This window comes from Sturnus vulgaris, chromosome 30 (genome assembly GCF_052056855.1).
Source record: "Sturnus vulgaris isolate bStuVul1 chromosome 30, bStuVul1.hap1, whole genome shotgun sequence".
NCBI classification, from domain to species: Eukaryota; Metazoa; Chordata; class Aves; order Passeriformes; family Sturnidae; genus Sturnus; species Sturnus vulgaris.
The window spans coordinates 2,367,119-2,383,823 of NC_142272.1; the positions used below are offsets into that span (position 1 = coordinate 2,367,119).

Below are 16,705 nucleotides of genomic sequence, written 5' to 3' on the forward strand. Positions count from 1 at the left end.
CTTTTTGCACCTCTGAGATCAAACAAATCATCACGACCCCCACCCTGTGTTGGCAGATCATGACACTCTCGCATGGGAGGGTCAGGCTGGAGATCAGGAAAAGGTTCTTCCCTAGAGGGTGGTTGGGTACTGAACAGGCTCCCAAGGGTGCCAGAGCTCCAGTAACATTTGGACAATGATCTCAGGAGTTGGGATTTTGTAATTAGTGGGATTTTTGGGGCATCTGTGCAGGGCCAGGAGTTGGACTCAAAGATCCTTGTGGGTCCCTTCCAACTCTGGATATTCCATAGCCAGTTCACACCTGGAAACAAGCAGGAGGTTGTTACAGCAGTGGGAGATAATATTTAGGATAGCACTTGGACAATGAGGTCCTTAATCCATGAAAGCTGACGTTCCCCACGGACTCATACTCCAAGGCTGACTCAGCCTGGGATGCTCTGTAAAACATGTGTGAGCCTCTGGCATGAAACCAGCAATGAGACAGAGCCAACATCAGCTCCAAAGAGAACTGACCTTCCACCAGCTCCTCCCTTCTCCCTGTCCGCCCCCCATTCCTGAGATCCTGCTCATCCGCCAGCACTCCCAGAGGCTCCTGCTATGCCTGGGCACAGGGTGTCAGCAAACTCCTTCTCTCGGCATTACAGCCCGGTGGTGTTGGGAAACACACCCCAAGACTTCACCTGAGGGCCCCCTCTTTTGATCCTCTTCTTCCCATGTCTTCAGCTCACCTCCTGAACGCCAAAACTCAAAATGTCTGCAGTCTTATGGAGTCAATCTTGTGACATTTTCCATCAAAAAATTTGTGTGTGATCTCCAATTGACATTTGAAACAGAGGCTGGACTTGGATGATCCTTGTGGATCCCACCCAGCTCAGGGTATTCAATGATTCTGTTCTTCTATGAACTTAGGAACGAGCCAATGAGGAGCCAGCAGTGGACATGGCCATGGAAACATCAACATTGCATCTTTTTTTATGTTTTCCACACTTTCAATTTTTTCAATGTGCTTTGGCACTGTAAAGAAAACCATCCACTTGATCACCCCAGGTCATATCTGAATGGTCCAAAGAACTCAATCTCAGCCTTCGTCTTAAATTTCTGTGGTCCAAAGACCTAAATATCAGTGTTGGTCTTAAATCCATGTAGTCCAAGATCCTAAACTGGGCCAGACACTCTCCTTGCAGAACCAGCAGGAGCCAGATCAAAACCTGCTGGAAGAAAGGAACCACTGTAAATATTAAAAATGTGGTATTTTTAGACAACTCAAATGCCAGATGAGATTTTCCCCTCTTACTCCAACAGGGATAATTGGATATGGAAGGAGGTGCTGGAACACATCTCCAGAAACTAGGCAGTCCTTGATGGCCCCACTGATGAGCAGAACAGGCTTGGCTGTTTCCTTCCAAGCCTCCCCTGCGGTACCTGGGATACTCTTGAGCATGTAAACAGCACTGAACCCCGTGGGGGTTCTCAATTACTGCTCTCAGTTCTCCTTGGAACCTCAAAGGTCTGGCGTCACCTGGAGCAGATGCTGTGTCTGATCCCCAGTGGTGACTCATCCCCTCCAAGGGAGAGGCATGAGTGGGATGCTGGAATTGCCTCTAGAAATGCTCGTTTCTTAACAATATTCTTAATTTTGTCCTTTCATGCTAAAAAAGGGATCAGTAAAAAACAGTCAGACCAGACCCCAGCACTCATCTTTTTATTGGTAATAAAATATTTTATTATTAATCAGATATTTATATCATAAATTATTTTTTCTTGCTAAGCAGATATTTTTGTTAGTAATCCAATATTCTAATTATTACTCTGATAAATTTATTCGTCTAATATTAATCAAATATTTAATCCATAATTCAATATTTTCATTATTAATCTGATAACTAGATTATTGATCAGATAATTATATTAGTCCAATATTTTTATATTCAACAATTTTATTATTGTATTCTATTCTATTCTATTCTATTCTGTTCTATTCTGTTAGATATTTTTATCATACATCTTTATTATTAAGATGTTTTATCAATAATCATTTTATTGTTAACATAATATTTTATTATTACTCAGATAATTTAAATTAATTATATACTTGTATTATTAATTCTTTTCAATTAATAATCTGATATTTTTATTATTTATGAGATTTTATTTCTTCCAATTAGAGATGAGAAACACCCTGGCTGCACAATTAATTTATCTGCGAAACCAAAGCCCTGTGACCTTCCGTCACACTGTGCAGAATTACTCCACTTTTTATCATAAAAGATGAGGTTTTGTGTGAATTAAAGCCTGATCCTCTTGCTGTTGTGGCGGACGTGACATACAAAAGGACACACTACATCTCACAAGGCTAAAATCTGTTTATTCCAACAGCTGGCTGTCTTTTATACCCTCTGCAAAGTTTACACTTTGTTCATTGGTTACAATAAATCAACATAACACTCACCAGTGTAAAACCATCTCCACCTCTGTTTATCACAAAACTTTTCTACAAATACTCTTCCCAGCAGCGGGTTTTCTTTCCTGCTTATCTCCTTCTCCTTCTTCTCTTCTTGGTCTCCAGGCCAACGGCCTTGGTAAAATACCTTTCAGAAATAACCCTTATTCATTAACCCTCTCTGGATCACAGAGCAGCTGTGAGCCCCCTTCCATATAATCCCTTGGAACAAAGCAGGATTGTGACGATCCAGAGTGGTTTTCATTTGTATCCTGAGGTTTCACCTGATCCTGGAGCCTCTCGAGAGCCACGAAGCTGAACCCAGGTGAGAACCAGTTTTGTCTCAACTGCAACATCTGGAGCTCCCTCCATGCAGACATTCCAAAGTACTTCCAGACTTGGCTGTGAGGGTTTGATTTAGCTCTTGGTGGCTCCACATGGAATCATGGAATACATTGGGATGGGAGGGACCTTAAACTTCATCCTGTCCCACCCTCTGCCATAGGCAGAGATATCTTGCACTATCCCAGACTACCCCAAACGTCATCCAGCCTGGCTCTGGACACTTCCAGGGATGGGAAATCCATTCCAGGGCCTCACCACCTTCACAGGGAAGAACTTCTTCCCAATGCCCCACCTAAACCCTCCCTTCTTCCATCCCCTCACTCACCCCTTCTCCCATCACTTCTTTCCAAGTCCCTCTCCAGCTCTCTTGGAACCCCCGGTGAAGGAAAATGACCATTAAAGATCACTTCCAATCAAAACAGTTCCATCATTCCATTGACATTCCGTGGTTGGTTTTGTGGCTCTACTGCCCTTTGCAAAAAGGTCTCCACAGTGGATTTCCCAGAAATCTTGGTCTCTCACCCTCCTGCCCCTTCCAGAACTCTTCACAGTTGGAATTCTTTCTGGAAGAGAGGATCCTCCTTCCCTCCAGCTGTGGGAAGGACATGAAATATTCCTAAAGGGATTGGGACATTCCAGTTATCTCAGTGGAGTATTGCTAAACAAGGGTGACATTATTAAATTGAGCTTCTTGAACAAACTTTTGACTTAAAATCAGCTGCTCTGGGCTTTGTTAGAACTTTTGACTGGACTTTAAGGAGGTTCTGGAAGAAATTTAGGGAATATCTTGCTTCCTGTGATAAAAATCATCACTGAATAAGATGATAGAATCGTGGAATATGCTGAGTTGGAAGTGACACACAACAATCATGGAGTCCAACTCATGACCCTGCACAGGACAACTCCAAAATCAGATGTTGGCCAAGAAATGTTTCTGCAGGTACACCCCATCTCGCCTTAACTTGGGACTCCAGGGGGAAAACTTAACCAAAAGTGAGATGAGAATTTGTTATTCCCAGACTTTCTGCTCCTTTCTTCATTTGCAGCTGCAGTGCCCCAAAAAAAGCTACATAGAGCATCTGCCCCCAAATTATTTAATGAGTGACTCTTGGAGGGAATGATGGATCCGTGGTGTAGCCACGTGTCCTGGCTGACTGGTCAGATCACACCTAAAGGACTTGACCCTAAACCCCATTTTTACAGCAGACAATCTACATTTGTCATTCTTTTCCAGCCACGTTCTTCCACTTTTTCACTTTTCCCAGGAGCTTTTGCCTGGATCAGATTTCCATTAATTCATTTATATGGAAAGTTATATCAAACCTCTCATCAGAGACATCAGAGTTCTGCCCTCCCCCAGACCACAACAAACACACCAGACAGGGTTTCAAGCTTTTAGTTGCCAAAGGTAAAGGTTTCAGACAGCCAGAGATTAAAAGTTCTGAGATAGCCCACGGAAGGCACACCGTCACAATATCAGCATCCAGCAGAGGAGCGGGATGGAGAGTCCAGGGATGGTTGTGCGGGGAGAGCTCAGGATGGTGCACAGCCTGTCCAGACCAGTGGTGACAGCGGGAAAGTCCCATTGCCCCCGATAATGAGGGAACAGCTTCATCCCGTTCCACTGGTGAGATTTTGCATCCAAGTTTACTTGTGGGCAGCATCTCCAGAGGAACCTGAGGCACTTCCATAGGCAGACCAGTAACCTGGGCTTCGAGAAGACCATCCTCCTCCTGATCTGCATTCCTCAGTCTCTTCTCTGCAGCTGGGTGTCCCGTCTCCACAGGTCTCTCCTCCATAATAACTGTCCCCTCCAGAGCAATCCCAACCTCCTTCCCCCACCCTGCCAGGGCTGCAGGTGCCAGCAGAGCTCGATCCCCAAACTCTGGAGATGGAGCTTCCTCCTCCTCCAGAGATTGATCCTCTCCTGCCTGAGCTTCCTTCTCCATACCCTGAGCTTCCCCCATATCCAGAACCTCCCCCATATCCAGACCCTCCTCCACACCCTGAGCCTCCTTCTCCCCAACCAATGCACCCACCAGTGCCATAACTGGATCCTCCATGACCTGAGCTTCCTCCACCTCCAGATATGGACCCTCTCCTGCCAGAGCTCCCTCCATACCCTGAACCTCCTTCTCCTCCACCAATGCACCCACCAGAGCCTAATCCTCCACTGCCTGAGCTTCCTCCATACCCAGAGCTGATTCCTTCTCCAGAACTGCTCCCACCACCACCAGAGCCTGATCCCAACCCTCCAGAGCTGTGACCACCTCCAGAGATGGAGCCTCTCCTGCCAGAGCCACCTCCATATCCTGAGCTCCCCCCATATCCAAACCCTCCTCCATACCCTGAGCCTCCTTCTCCTCCACAGATGGAGCCACCACTGCCATAACTGGATCCTCCATGACCTGAGCTTCCTCCACCACCAGAGATGGAGCCTCTCCTGCCAGAACTGCTCCAACCTCCAGAGCTCATGCCCCCACTGTGGGGGCTGCATCTGCCACTGCCAGATCCATATCCACCAGAGCTGGGACCACCTCCAGATATGGACCCTCTCCTCCCAGAACTCCCTCCATAACCGGAGCCTCCTTCTCCTCCACCAATGCACCCACCAGAGCCTAATCCTCCACTGCCTGAGCTTCCTCCATACCCAGAGCTGATTCCTCCTCCAGAACTGCTCCCACCACCACCAGAGCCTGATCCCAACCCTCCAGAGCTGTGACCACCTCCAGAGATGGAGCCTCTCCTGCCAGAGCCACCTCCATATCCTGAGCTCCCTCCATACCCTGAGCCTCCTTCTCCCCCACAGATGGAGCCACCACTGCCATAACTGGATCCTCCATGACCTGAGCTTCCTCCTCCTCCAGAGATGGAGCCTCTCCTGCTGGAGCTTCCTCCATACACTGAGCCTCCTTCATACCCGGAGCCTCCTTCTCCTCCACAGATGGAGCCACCACTGCCATAACTGGATCCTCCGTGACCTGAGCTTCCTCCTCCTCCAGAGATGGAGCCTCTCCTGCTGGAGCTTCCTCCATACCCTGAACCCCCTTCTCCTCCACCAATGCACCCAGAGCTTGATCCTCCACTGCCTGAGCTTCCTCCATACCCAGAGCTGATTCCTTCTCCAGAACTGCTCCCACCACCACCAGAGCCTGATCCCAAACCTCCAGAGCTGTGACCACCTCCAGAGATGGAGCCTCTCCTGCCAGAGCCACCTCCATATCCTGAGCTCCCCCCATATCCAAACCCTCCTCCATACCCGGAGCCTCCTTCTCCTCCACAGATGGAGCCACCACTGCCATAACTGGATCCTCCATGACCTGAGCTTCCTCCACCACCAGAGATGGAGCCTCTCCTGCCAGAACTGCTCCAACCTCCAGAGCTCATGCCCCCACTGTGGGGGCTGCATCTGCCACTGCCAGATCCATATCCACCAGAGCTGGGACCACCTCCAGATATGGACCCTCTCCTCCCAGAACTCCCTCCATAACCGGAGCCTCCTTCTCCTCCACCAATGCACCCACCAGAGCCTAATCCTCCACTGCCTGAGCTTCCTCCATACCCAGAGCTGATTCCTCCTCCAGAACTGCTCCCACCACCACCAGAGCCTGATCCCAACCCTCCAGAGCTGTGACCACCTCCAGAGATGGAATCTCTCCTGCCAGAGCCACCTCCATATCCTGAGCTCCCTCCATACCCTGAGCCTCCTTCTCCTCCACAGATGGAGCCACCACTGCCATAACTGGATCCTCCATGACCTGAGCTTCCTCCACCACCAGAGATGGAGCCTCTCCTGCTGGAGCTTCCTCCATACACTGAGCCTCCTTCATACCCGGAGCCTCCTTCTCCTCCACAGATGGAGCCACCACTGCCATAACTGGATCCTCCGTGACCTGAGCTTCCTCCTATTCCACCTCCAGAGATTGATCCTCTCCTGCCTGAGCTCCCTCCATACCCTGAGCTCCCTCCATACCCTGAGCCTCCTTCTCCCCCACAGATGGAGCCACCACTGCCATAACTGGATCCTCCGTGACCTGAGCTTCCTCCTCCTCCAGAGATGGAGCCTCTCCTGCCAGAGCCACTCCACCCTCCAGAGCTCATCCCCCCACTTTGGGGGCTACATCTCCCAGAGCTGGATCCATAACCACCAGAGCTCTGGCCACCTCCAGACATGGAGCCTCCATGACATGAACTTCCCTGTCCTCCACCTCCTGACATGGAGCCTCTCCTGCCAGAGCCACTCCACCCTCCAGAGCTCATCCCCCCACTTTGGGGGCTACATCTCCCAGAGCTGGATCCATAACCACCAGAGCTCTGGCCACCTCCAGACATGGAGCCACCATGACATGAACTTCCCTGTCCTCCCCCTCCAGACATGGAGCCTCCATGACATGAACTTCCCTGTCCTCCACCTCCAGACATGGAGCCTCTCCTGCCAGAGCTGCTTCCACCACCGGAGCTCATCCCTCCACTTTGGGGACTGCATCTGCCACTGCCAGAGCTGGATCCATAACCACCAGAGCTCTGGCCACCTCCAGACATGGAGCCTCCACTGCCTGAAATACCTCCCCCATATCCTGATCCTTTCCCTCCTCCACAACTGGAGCCACCTCCACCAGAGCTGGATCCTCTACGTCCAGAGCTACCACTGCCCTTGGACATGGAGCCTCCGCTACCTGAACTGGATCCACCCCCTCCAGATCCTGAGCCTTTCCCACCTCCAGACATCGATCCACCACCACCAGAGCTGGACCCCCACCCTCCAGAGCTGCTGCTGCCTTTGGACATGGAGCCTCCTCCACCAGAGCTTCCTCCTCCTCCACAGATGGAGCCTCCACTGCCAGAGCTTCCTCCTCCTCCAGATCCTGAGCCTTTTCCTCCTCCAGACATCGACCCACCACCACCAGAGCTGGACCCCCACCCTCCAGAGCTGCTGCTGCCTTTGGACATGGAGCCTCCTCCACCAGAGCTTCCTCCTCCTCCACAGATGGAGCCTCCACTGCCAGAGCTTCCTCCTCCTCCAGATCCTGAGCCTTTTCCTCCTCCAGACATCGACCCACCACCACCAGAGCTGGACCCCCACCCTCCAGAGCTGCTGCTGCCTTTGGACATGGAGCCTCCTCCACCAGAGCTTCCTCCTCCTCCACAGATGGAGCCTCCACTGCCAGAGCTTCCTCCTCCTCCAGATCCTGAGCCTTTTCCTCCTCCAGAAATGGACCCACCACCACCAGAGCTGGACCCCCACCCTCCAGAGCTGCTGCTGCCTTTGGACATGGAGCCTCCTCCACCAGAGCTTCCTCCTCCTCCACAGATGGAGCCTCCACTGCCAGAGCTTCTTCCTCCTCCAGATCCTGAGCCTTTTCCTCCTCCAGAAATGGACCCACCACCACCAGAGCTGGACCCCCACCCTCCAGAGCTGCTGCTGCCTTTGGACATGGAGCCTCCTCCACCAGAGCTTCCTCCTCCTCCACAGATGGAGCCTCCACTGCCAGAGCTTCCTCCTCCTCCAGATCCTGAGCCTTTTCCTCCTCCAGACATCGACCCACCACCACCAGAGCTGGACCCCCACCCTCCAGAGCTGCTGCTGCCTTTGGACATGGAGCCTCCTCCACCAGAGCTTCCTCCTCCTCCACAGATGGAGCCTCCACTGCCAGAGCTTCCTCCTCCTCCAGATCCTGAGCCTTTTCCTCCTCCAGACATCGACCCACCACCACCAGAGCTGGACCCCCACCCTCCAGAGCTGCTGCTGCCTTTGGACATGGAGCCTCCTCCACCAGAGCTTCCTCCTCCTCCACAGATGGAGCCTCCACTGCCAGAGCTTCCTCCTCCTCCAGATCCTGAGCCTTTTCCTCCTCCAGACATCGACCCACCACCACCAGAGCTGGACCCCCACCCTCCAGAGCTGCTGCTGCCTTTGGACATGGAGCCTCCTCCACCAGAGCTTCCTCCTCCTCCACAGATGGAGCCTCCACTGCCAGAGCTTCCTCCTCCTCCAGATCCTGAGCCTTTCCCACCTCCAGACATCGACCCACCACCACCAGAGCTGGACCCCCACCCTCCAGAGCTGCTGCTGCCTTTGGACATGGAGCCTCCTCCACCAGAGCTTCCTCCTCCTCCACAGATGGAGCCTCCACTGCCAGAGCTTCCTCCTCCTCCAGATCCTGAGCCTTTCCCACCTCCAGACATCGATCCACCACCACCAGAGCTGGACCCCCACCCTCCAGAGCTGCTGCTGCCTTTGGACATGGAGCCTCCTCCACCAGAGCTTCCTCCTCCTCCACAGATGGAGCCTCCACTGCCAGAGCTTCCTCCTCCTCCAGATCCTGAGCCTTTTCCTCCTCCAGACATCGATCCACCACCACCAGAGCTGGACCCCCACCCTCCAGAGCTGCTGCTGCCTTTGGACATGGAGCCTCCTCCACCAGAGCTTCCTCCTCCTCCACAGATGGAGCCTCCACTGCCAGAGCTTCCTCCTCCTCCAGATCCTGAGCCTTTTCCTCCTCCAGACATCGACCCACCACCACCAGAGCTGGACCCCCACCCTCCAGAGCTGCTGCTGCCTTTGGACATGGAGCCTCCTCCACCAGAGCTTCCTCCTCCTCCACAGATGGAGCCTCCACTGCCAGAGCTTCCTCCTCCTCCAGATCCTGAGCCTTTTCCTCCTCCAGACATCGACCCACCACCACCAGAGCTGGACCCCCACCCTCCAGAGCTTCCACCTTTTCCCCCTCCTGAGACTGGCCCTTTTATTATGTTCCCACTTGTACTATCAGAGCACATTCTCCCCTTCACAATTTTTATGCGTCCAAAGACTCCAGGAGCTCCGGCATTGTGGTCAATGACACCTGCAAGAAATGGTAATTACATTCTATTTATTCTTTTTGCCCCAAAGAATTCGGAGCAAGGCTGGTTTTAGCATCATCCTTCCAACCTGGGTGGTCATGGAATTTTCTTTAAGAGGCAACCAGAATCTCCCTTAGTAGCGATTAACCTATGGAATATTTTCTAATTTTTCTGGGTTTTTTAGCTTTTTAAAAAACGTAATTTATTCCATCCATGAGTACTTAATGCAATCCATCCCTTACAAAGGCCAAAACTGCATTCCTCTCTCCTTCAGCTCCTCAACTTTTCCATAACATTTAGGACTAGTTTTTATTTCCTTCCTTTCTGCCCTGCATCAAACAGACCTATGAGTTAAATGCAGTGTTTCTCATTTCCCCCATATTTACTAGGAATTAGCCAAGAATTCTAAAGCCAGTTGTTACATTAATGTACATTAATGTATGTTCACAAACTCCCCTTTGCATCCTTTCCTGAATTAAATGGGAACTGGGATAGTTTGTTCCAATGGTGTCAAGACCACAAAGTAGGAAGTTTTCTTTAAAAAACCCTGAGAAAATCTTTGAGATACTCACAGATTGTGGCCGGTGATCCTTCCTGGATCCTGTGGTGGAAAAGCGATATTGAGGTAAAGCAGTCAATAGACTCAGAATTAAAATTCAGGTTAGGCTTTATCAATGATCTGCAGAAAGGTGACTCCTCCCAGGCCCAGTCCATCCCAGAGATCCCAGTGACAGATCCATGCACACTTGCTTTCTCTGGGTGTTTCACCCAGGGTGGATTTTGCCCCCACCTGTTCTCCTCCTCCTCAAGGAGTGATCGATACATGGCAATCTCAATGTCCAGGCCCAGCTTCGCGTTCAGGAGCTCCTGGTAATCGTGGACAAGCTGAGAAAGGTCATCCTTGGCTTGTTGGAGAGCGTTTTCCAGCTCCTGCAGCTTTTCCTGGCCGTCCCTAATGGCCGAACTCCCACGGTGCTCAGCATCTTTGATGGAGTCCTGGAGGCTGGAATTCTGCAGAGGGAACAAAGGGAATGTGACCATGTCCCATCTGTGGGGAGGATTTTATAATAGAATCATATATATCTATAGTCAGGAGGGAGCCACAGGAATCATTGAGGCCAACTCCTATCCCAGGACAGGAAAACCCCCAAATCCCATAATTTTCACATTCTGTCATTCCTTGGAAATCAAAAGGCTTTCCTCAATGACAGAACAACAAAAATGCATTAGACTGGGTAAATTAACACAATTAAACCCCAATATAGATCCCATAAATATAAATCTGCTTCATTTGGAAGAGAGAATTTCATCCCCAGGTTTGCCTCCAAATGACTTCCTGCCATATTCTGCACTGAGATCCCATGGAAAAGGGGCTTAAACCATTTAGTCCTGCTGGAAAGTATCAGCTTTACCCTTTTCCTTGCAATTTCTATTTCTGGTTGGAGTCTTTGGATCTGCCTGGCAAGTTCCTGGATTTCCTGGTGACTGTTCCTCAGCTGCTCTCGTTGATTCACCCACATGTTCTGCAGGTCCTGGTACTGATGGGAAGAAGACACAACACATTTTTGGTTTCTTTTCCAAGGACCAGATTTGTGTTCCTGTTTTCCTGGTGTCCACTCACCCTGCCCCGGTACATGGCATCCACTTCAGCTGTGCTCCTGTGGGCCAACCCCTCATATTCCTGCCTGACCTCCTCGATGATTCCATCCATGTTCAGGTCCCTGTGGTTGTCCATGGACAGAATAACATCAGTGTTCCCAACAACCGTTTGCAGCTGGGACAGCTCCTGCATGGAAAACCAGGTTAGGGATTTTAGCAGTCTTTGTGGTCAGTCCAGGTCTCTATGAGGAAAAAATAGGACCTTGTGGCAAATTTCCCACTGGAATTTCTCCACCAGCAGGCCCCAAGTACCACTATACTCCCACCACTTGTAATTTTCAAGGTCTTCCAGCCTTTGGGACACACCAGGCCCCTCTTCATTCACAAAAGGCCAAGGATAATTAATTCTCCAAGCCAAAGAATCCCACCCAAGCAAAATTTCTGTAGAGCTCCAGAAGGCGTGTCCTTCAAGACCTGAGGGTAAGATTTTAATCACTCACAGCTTCGTATAAACACCGGAGGAACTCCAGCTCCTGCTTCAGGATATCCACTCTAACATCAAACTCCATTTTTCCCATGTAGGCACTATCCAGTTCCTTTAAAAAAAAAACCAAAAAACATTTTGTTGATTCAAATGCTCCACTGAAGTGCAATTCTTGCAGTATTTCCATAAAGCCTTCATTCCTGGGATCAAATAATAGCCTAGAGATCTCAGACTTCATTTGAAAAGCAATGGGAACAAAGAGAAAGCATTTAAGGTGAAAAAAAATGGCTGGGAAATGAGTACCACAACTTCAGCAATAAATCTGTTCCTGTGGAACATGAGAAATGGGAAAGCACCATTTTTATTCATACTTCTAGTAAAAAGTTGCCTACATTTTCTCTTCACAGATAGTTTCATTTTTCTAAGCCATCTACAGACATTACTTAACATAATAACGATATTCCACCTGGATTGAGTGAATAAGGAAAAACGTGTACTTTTTAGGTATTTGTCCTACAAAGGACCAATTCATTCTCTAGAGGAAATAATCCTTCTTCACTCTTCTTCTGGTTTTCTGTTATTTTGGTTAAAATTAGACAAAGCTCAGCAAGAACTTCAGCTTTTGACAACCTTGGCAACCACACAGATATTGTTTTATTTCCAAGGCTTTGATTTTGCTCAGGGTCTCAGGTTAATTCACCTTTTTAAGCTCCACAAACTCCTCCTCCTTGGAGGTGCGTTTGTTGATCTCATCCTCGAATCTGGGGGGCAGAAAGAGATAGATTATGATCTATATTATCTATTATCTATTATTAATTAATATGTTTAATTAATCTATCCATTATCTTTAATTATTGATCTTAATTTTTAAGTCAAGTGGACCAGTAAACAACAGAATCACCCAAAGACTGAGTGTGTTGAGTTTTCATTTTACTTTAACTGCAATTTCTGGCAAGTGCAAACCCTCTGCAAAAAGAGGCACTAAAGCAGCCCAAAAAATGGGGTCACTACAGATCGGTCCTAAATTTAGTAATTCTGAACTAAACTTTCCATTTTCAGAACTGTGGCTGGACATAAATTATCTAAGCCAGAAAAGGTGACAACTCTTCCCAACTTGACCCCAAGCTCAGCTCTGTCCCTCCCCACCAGGGCCCCACAAGTGGAATCCTGGGTCACTCACTGCTAGGTGGGAGAAAGATGAGGAGGAGTCTGGAAAGGAAAAAGGATGGGAGACATCATCACAAACTTTGGTTTTCCTCTCATTTTTGGGAGTTCAACCCTTACCAAACTCTTCCAGCATCAAAGTCAAGACCTGTAATGCACCTGCAGCAGAGCAATGCTAAGAAACTCCAAACTCCTGCAGATGCAAAGCTGAGCTTTACCATCCAAGGGCACAATGAGCATCACCTGGGTAAATCCTGACACTTGTTGTCCTAGATTTGTGACTATTCACCTGTTTTTATAATCCTCAACAAGCTGGAGCATGTTGTAGGCTTCGGGATCCAGCTGCTCCTTCTGGCTCTGGAGCGTCTCGAGCTGCCGCTGTAGGTTGGTGACATAGGACTGGAAGAAGTTATTGATGTTCCTGCTCTCCTCGGGGCCAGAGCTTTGCTGCTGCAGAAGTTCCCACTTGGCCAAGAGTGCCTGATTCTGGCGCTCCAGACATTGAACCTGGAAGAGAAAGAAGGGACAGCATGTCTCCAGTTGGCATCTCTGCCATGGAGACAGGCTGGGAGAGCTGGAAGTGTTCACCTGAAGAGAAAAAGGGAAAGGAGACCTTGGAGGCCCTTCTAGTGCCTAAAGGGGCTCCAGGAGAGCTGGAGACGGACTGGGAACAAGGGATGGAGGGACAGGACACAGGGAATGGCTTCCCACTGCAGACGCCAGGGATAGATGCAATATTGGGAAGAAATTCCTCCCAGAGAGGGTGGTGAGGCCCTGGAATGGATTTCCCAGGGGATGTTCCATTCCTGGAAATGTCCAAGACTAGGTTGGATAGTCCATGGAGCAGAGTGGTCTAGTAGAAGTTGTGCCTGCCCATGGCAGGAACTGGATGAGCTTTAATGTCCCTTCCAACCCAAATCACTCCACAATTTCTATAATACTGACCAGGTGATAATCTGGACACCCAAAAGTTTAGGAAGGAAAGAAGAGTCACAGACACACATCTTTTTCAGCACAATAGAATCAGAAATCTCCTCAGTGTAACTAATATCTCCTGTCTGATGAAACAGGAAAGCTTGAAGTCTTCACATGTAACAGAGAGACACAGAGACAGAGACATCTCCCAGATACCACCACGGTGGAAGAGCTTTTGTGGCTGGTTTAAGTAGAAGCAGAAGAGAAGACAAAACTGGAGAGATGGAAAGTCATGAAAGAGCTGAAGATGGACCACCTAGTAGAGGGCAGGGCTTCCAAACCAAGAAGTGATTTGTTTAATAGTTCAGAAAAATTAAATTCACTTGCAATTTCTGGCAACTGCAAACCCCTGCAGTAAGAGGTATTAAAACAGTCTGTTCTTGCAAGGTTTGGCTTTGCTTGAGAAAAAATACTAACACATCAAGATGTCCAAATCCATCACCCATTTTTCCTGCTGGCATCAGCAATCTCCAGGTACCAGAATATAGGAATATATATTCCCAGAACTCCCTTTCCTCAAAAGACAAGTGAGTCAATGTGCCAGTGACATCCTGGCAGTTTATTGTCCTGCCACAAAAGACAACTCCAAAATCTTTATCCCAAGGCAAACAGTGATTCACACAGCAGCATTCGCAGTGATCCATTGTGAGCTTCACAGCAGCCTGTGGGAATTCAGCCAATGCTGAGATTTTGGGGGGGCAGAAAATGGAACACAAATGGAACCCTGTGACTCACACCTACCTTATACCTCCCCCTTCCCAGATAACAGCACAGAGACCAGGACTCACCTTCTCAATGAATGATGCAAATTTGTTGTTGAGAGCTTTGATCTGCTCCTTCTCATCTGAGCACACTCGCTGAAACTCAGGGTCCACTTGGAGCTGTATTGGCCTCAGCAGGTTGGTGTTGACATGGACCTCCTCAATGCCTTGGAGAACTCCAGGCTGTCCCAATCCCTGTTCAGCCCCTTGTTCCCCTACTCCAAGGCCTCCTCTGAGCACCTCCCTGCCTGAACCTCCTCTGTAGATGCCCCTAAGCCCTGATTCACCACTTTGAAAACCTCCTACGAAATATCCTCTTCCACCAAAGCCCCTCTCAGGTTGTATCCAGCCACCAAACCCAAGGCATCTTCCATATCTTACTCCTTCTCCTCCATAGCCTGCACCAGTATAGACATTCCTGAACCCTCCAAGGTTGTGGAGGCTCCTGCTGCCATACCCATGCCCAAACCCTCCAAATCTCCTGTCTCCACCACCCAAGGTCCCACAGTGAGCAGAAGAAGAACTGAAGCTCCCGTCCCCGTATCTGGAGTAATATCGTCTCATGGCAGCACTTCCAGGTGGGAGAGCCGGTGAAGAAGGTGGTGAAACAGGAGGAGAAATGAGAATGAAGGATCCTCTGCTACTCTGAAGGAGTATGGAAGTTCTCCTTTATACGTTCTGGAGGAGCTCGTCTCCATTCCGTGGTAATTAGCAGGTCTCTAATGTTGTTATTGGGTTTGGTTCATCAGGCAGCAATTAATGGCTGCCCAGAGAGGTCAGATAAACACCAACCCCAGTGGGGTAGTTGTGAAATTCCCCAAATCCTGCCTGACTCATGAGCTTTGCTGACAGATCTCCTTATCTCATTAGCCTCCATCCTTAATTACGGTTATCCCTGCTCATCCCCACAGCTCGTTCTCTCCCATATTCCCCCACCTCTTTTGGTATTTCAAGGGGCACAAGATCTTGATGGTCCTTGGAGGTGTCTGACCTCCCTTCACCACATCACCAGGAGCACCTACTGAACCCTTTGCTTGCCATTCCTGTTCTTGTCTCATTCACAGAATATCCCAGGAGCAGCTTTTACTTCTTACGGGGAGGATCCATCCCCTCCCCACCTCTGTGCCAGACCCCATCTTTACAACGTTCAGTGGCCGTGGACATCTGGAAAAGCGTTTGAGAGCCAAACCCTACTGCTGACAGCACCACTTGGAGGCTCCAGCCTGGATTAATTTCTCGAGAAGTCACAGAGATGTGGTTCCTCCAAAACCACCTCTGGAACCACTTCCCCATGGAAAGAACCTCCTCTTTGTCCTTTACATGACTTTAGGAGGAGCTGGACTTCACCTGGCAGGATCCTCTTCCTCCCAAAGGAGCTGGATGAAGCCAGGCTGAGAATGCATCAGTTACACAGAGGTTCTGTGGTCAGAGCGATGCAATCCTGCCTCCATTTGGAATGTACCTCATAAATTCCCTAAATTAGGGGTTTGTAGCTAGAGGTCATAACAGCTAGAGATGTTATTAAAACAGCTGGACTATCTCAAGGTGGATAAGACTTCGGATGCTCAGCAAGACTTTTCTCATCTGGAAATACAGTGTTTTCCAGAAAAACAGCTGAGAAATCTGCTTTTGCCTACCAAAATCCCTACCTCACCTTATACCAGGAACAGCCAAACTGGTATCTCAGACCTCCCTTCTGTGATAATTTTGTAATTAAATTTTACTCATTATCTACATCTCCTGAAGAAATTCAACCAGATTTCCAGCCGATTTCCCCCTTTTTATAAACCTGTATAAAAATCTGGCTTGGATTAAGAATTCTGTCTCCTGCAGGTATTAATTATGGTGAACATTAAAAAATGGTGCAATTACCAGGTTTTAAAAGCAGGGGATAGGGGAGGGAATTTCTGAAGGAGACTGGAAAGATTGGAGCCGGATGGGGGTCTGACTCTTGTCCCAGGTTATGAATGACAGAATGAGAGGAAATGGCCTCAAATTATGCCAGGTTTAGGTTGGAAATTGGGGAAATTCCTTCCTGGAAAGGGTTGTCCAGTGCTGGCACAGCTGCCCAGGGCAGGGGTGGAGTCCCCATCC

At 49.2% G+C, this 16,705-nt stretch overlaps 1 protein-coding gene across 1 annotated transcript; it reads right to left on the reverse strand.

Moving 5' to 3' along the window:
- Positions 1–4,432: 4,432 nt before the first annotated feature.
- On the reverse strand, positions 4,433–15,175 carry LOC106863504 (uncharacterized). Its single transcript, XM_088180639.1, has 10 exons — positions 14,639–15,175; positions 13,165–13,382; positions 12,412–12,472; positions 11,728–11,823; positions 11,250–11,414; positions 11,041–11,166; positions 10,419–10,639; positions 10,201–10,229; positions 8,914–9,630; positions 4,433–8,874 (listed from the first exon to the last, which is right to left on the reverse strand). The coding sequence occupies exons 1-10, from the start codon at positions 15,173–15,175 to the stop codon at positions 4,433–4,435; spliced, it is 6,612 nt and encodes a 2,203-aa protein (XP_088036765.1).
- Positions 15,176–16,705: the final 1,530 nt, after the last annotated feature.

Excerpts from the sequence above, each read along its gene's own strand:
- LOC106863504 (XM_088180639.1), bottom strand. The coding sequence starts at position 15,175 with ATGAGACGATATTACTCCAGATACGGGGACGGGAGCTTCAGTTCTTCT. Across the intron at positions 12,473-13,164 it reads GTTGAGGATTATAAAAACAG|ATTCGAGGATGAGATCAACA; the intron begins GTGAATAGTCAC and ends TCTGCCCCCCAG. Across the intron at positions 10,230-10,418 it reads CTTGAGGAGGAGGAGAACAG|GATCCAGGAAGGATCACCGG; the intron begins GTGGGGGCAAAA and ends TTTCCACCACAG.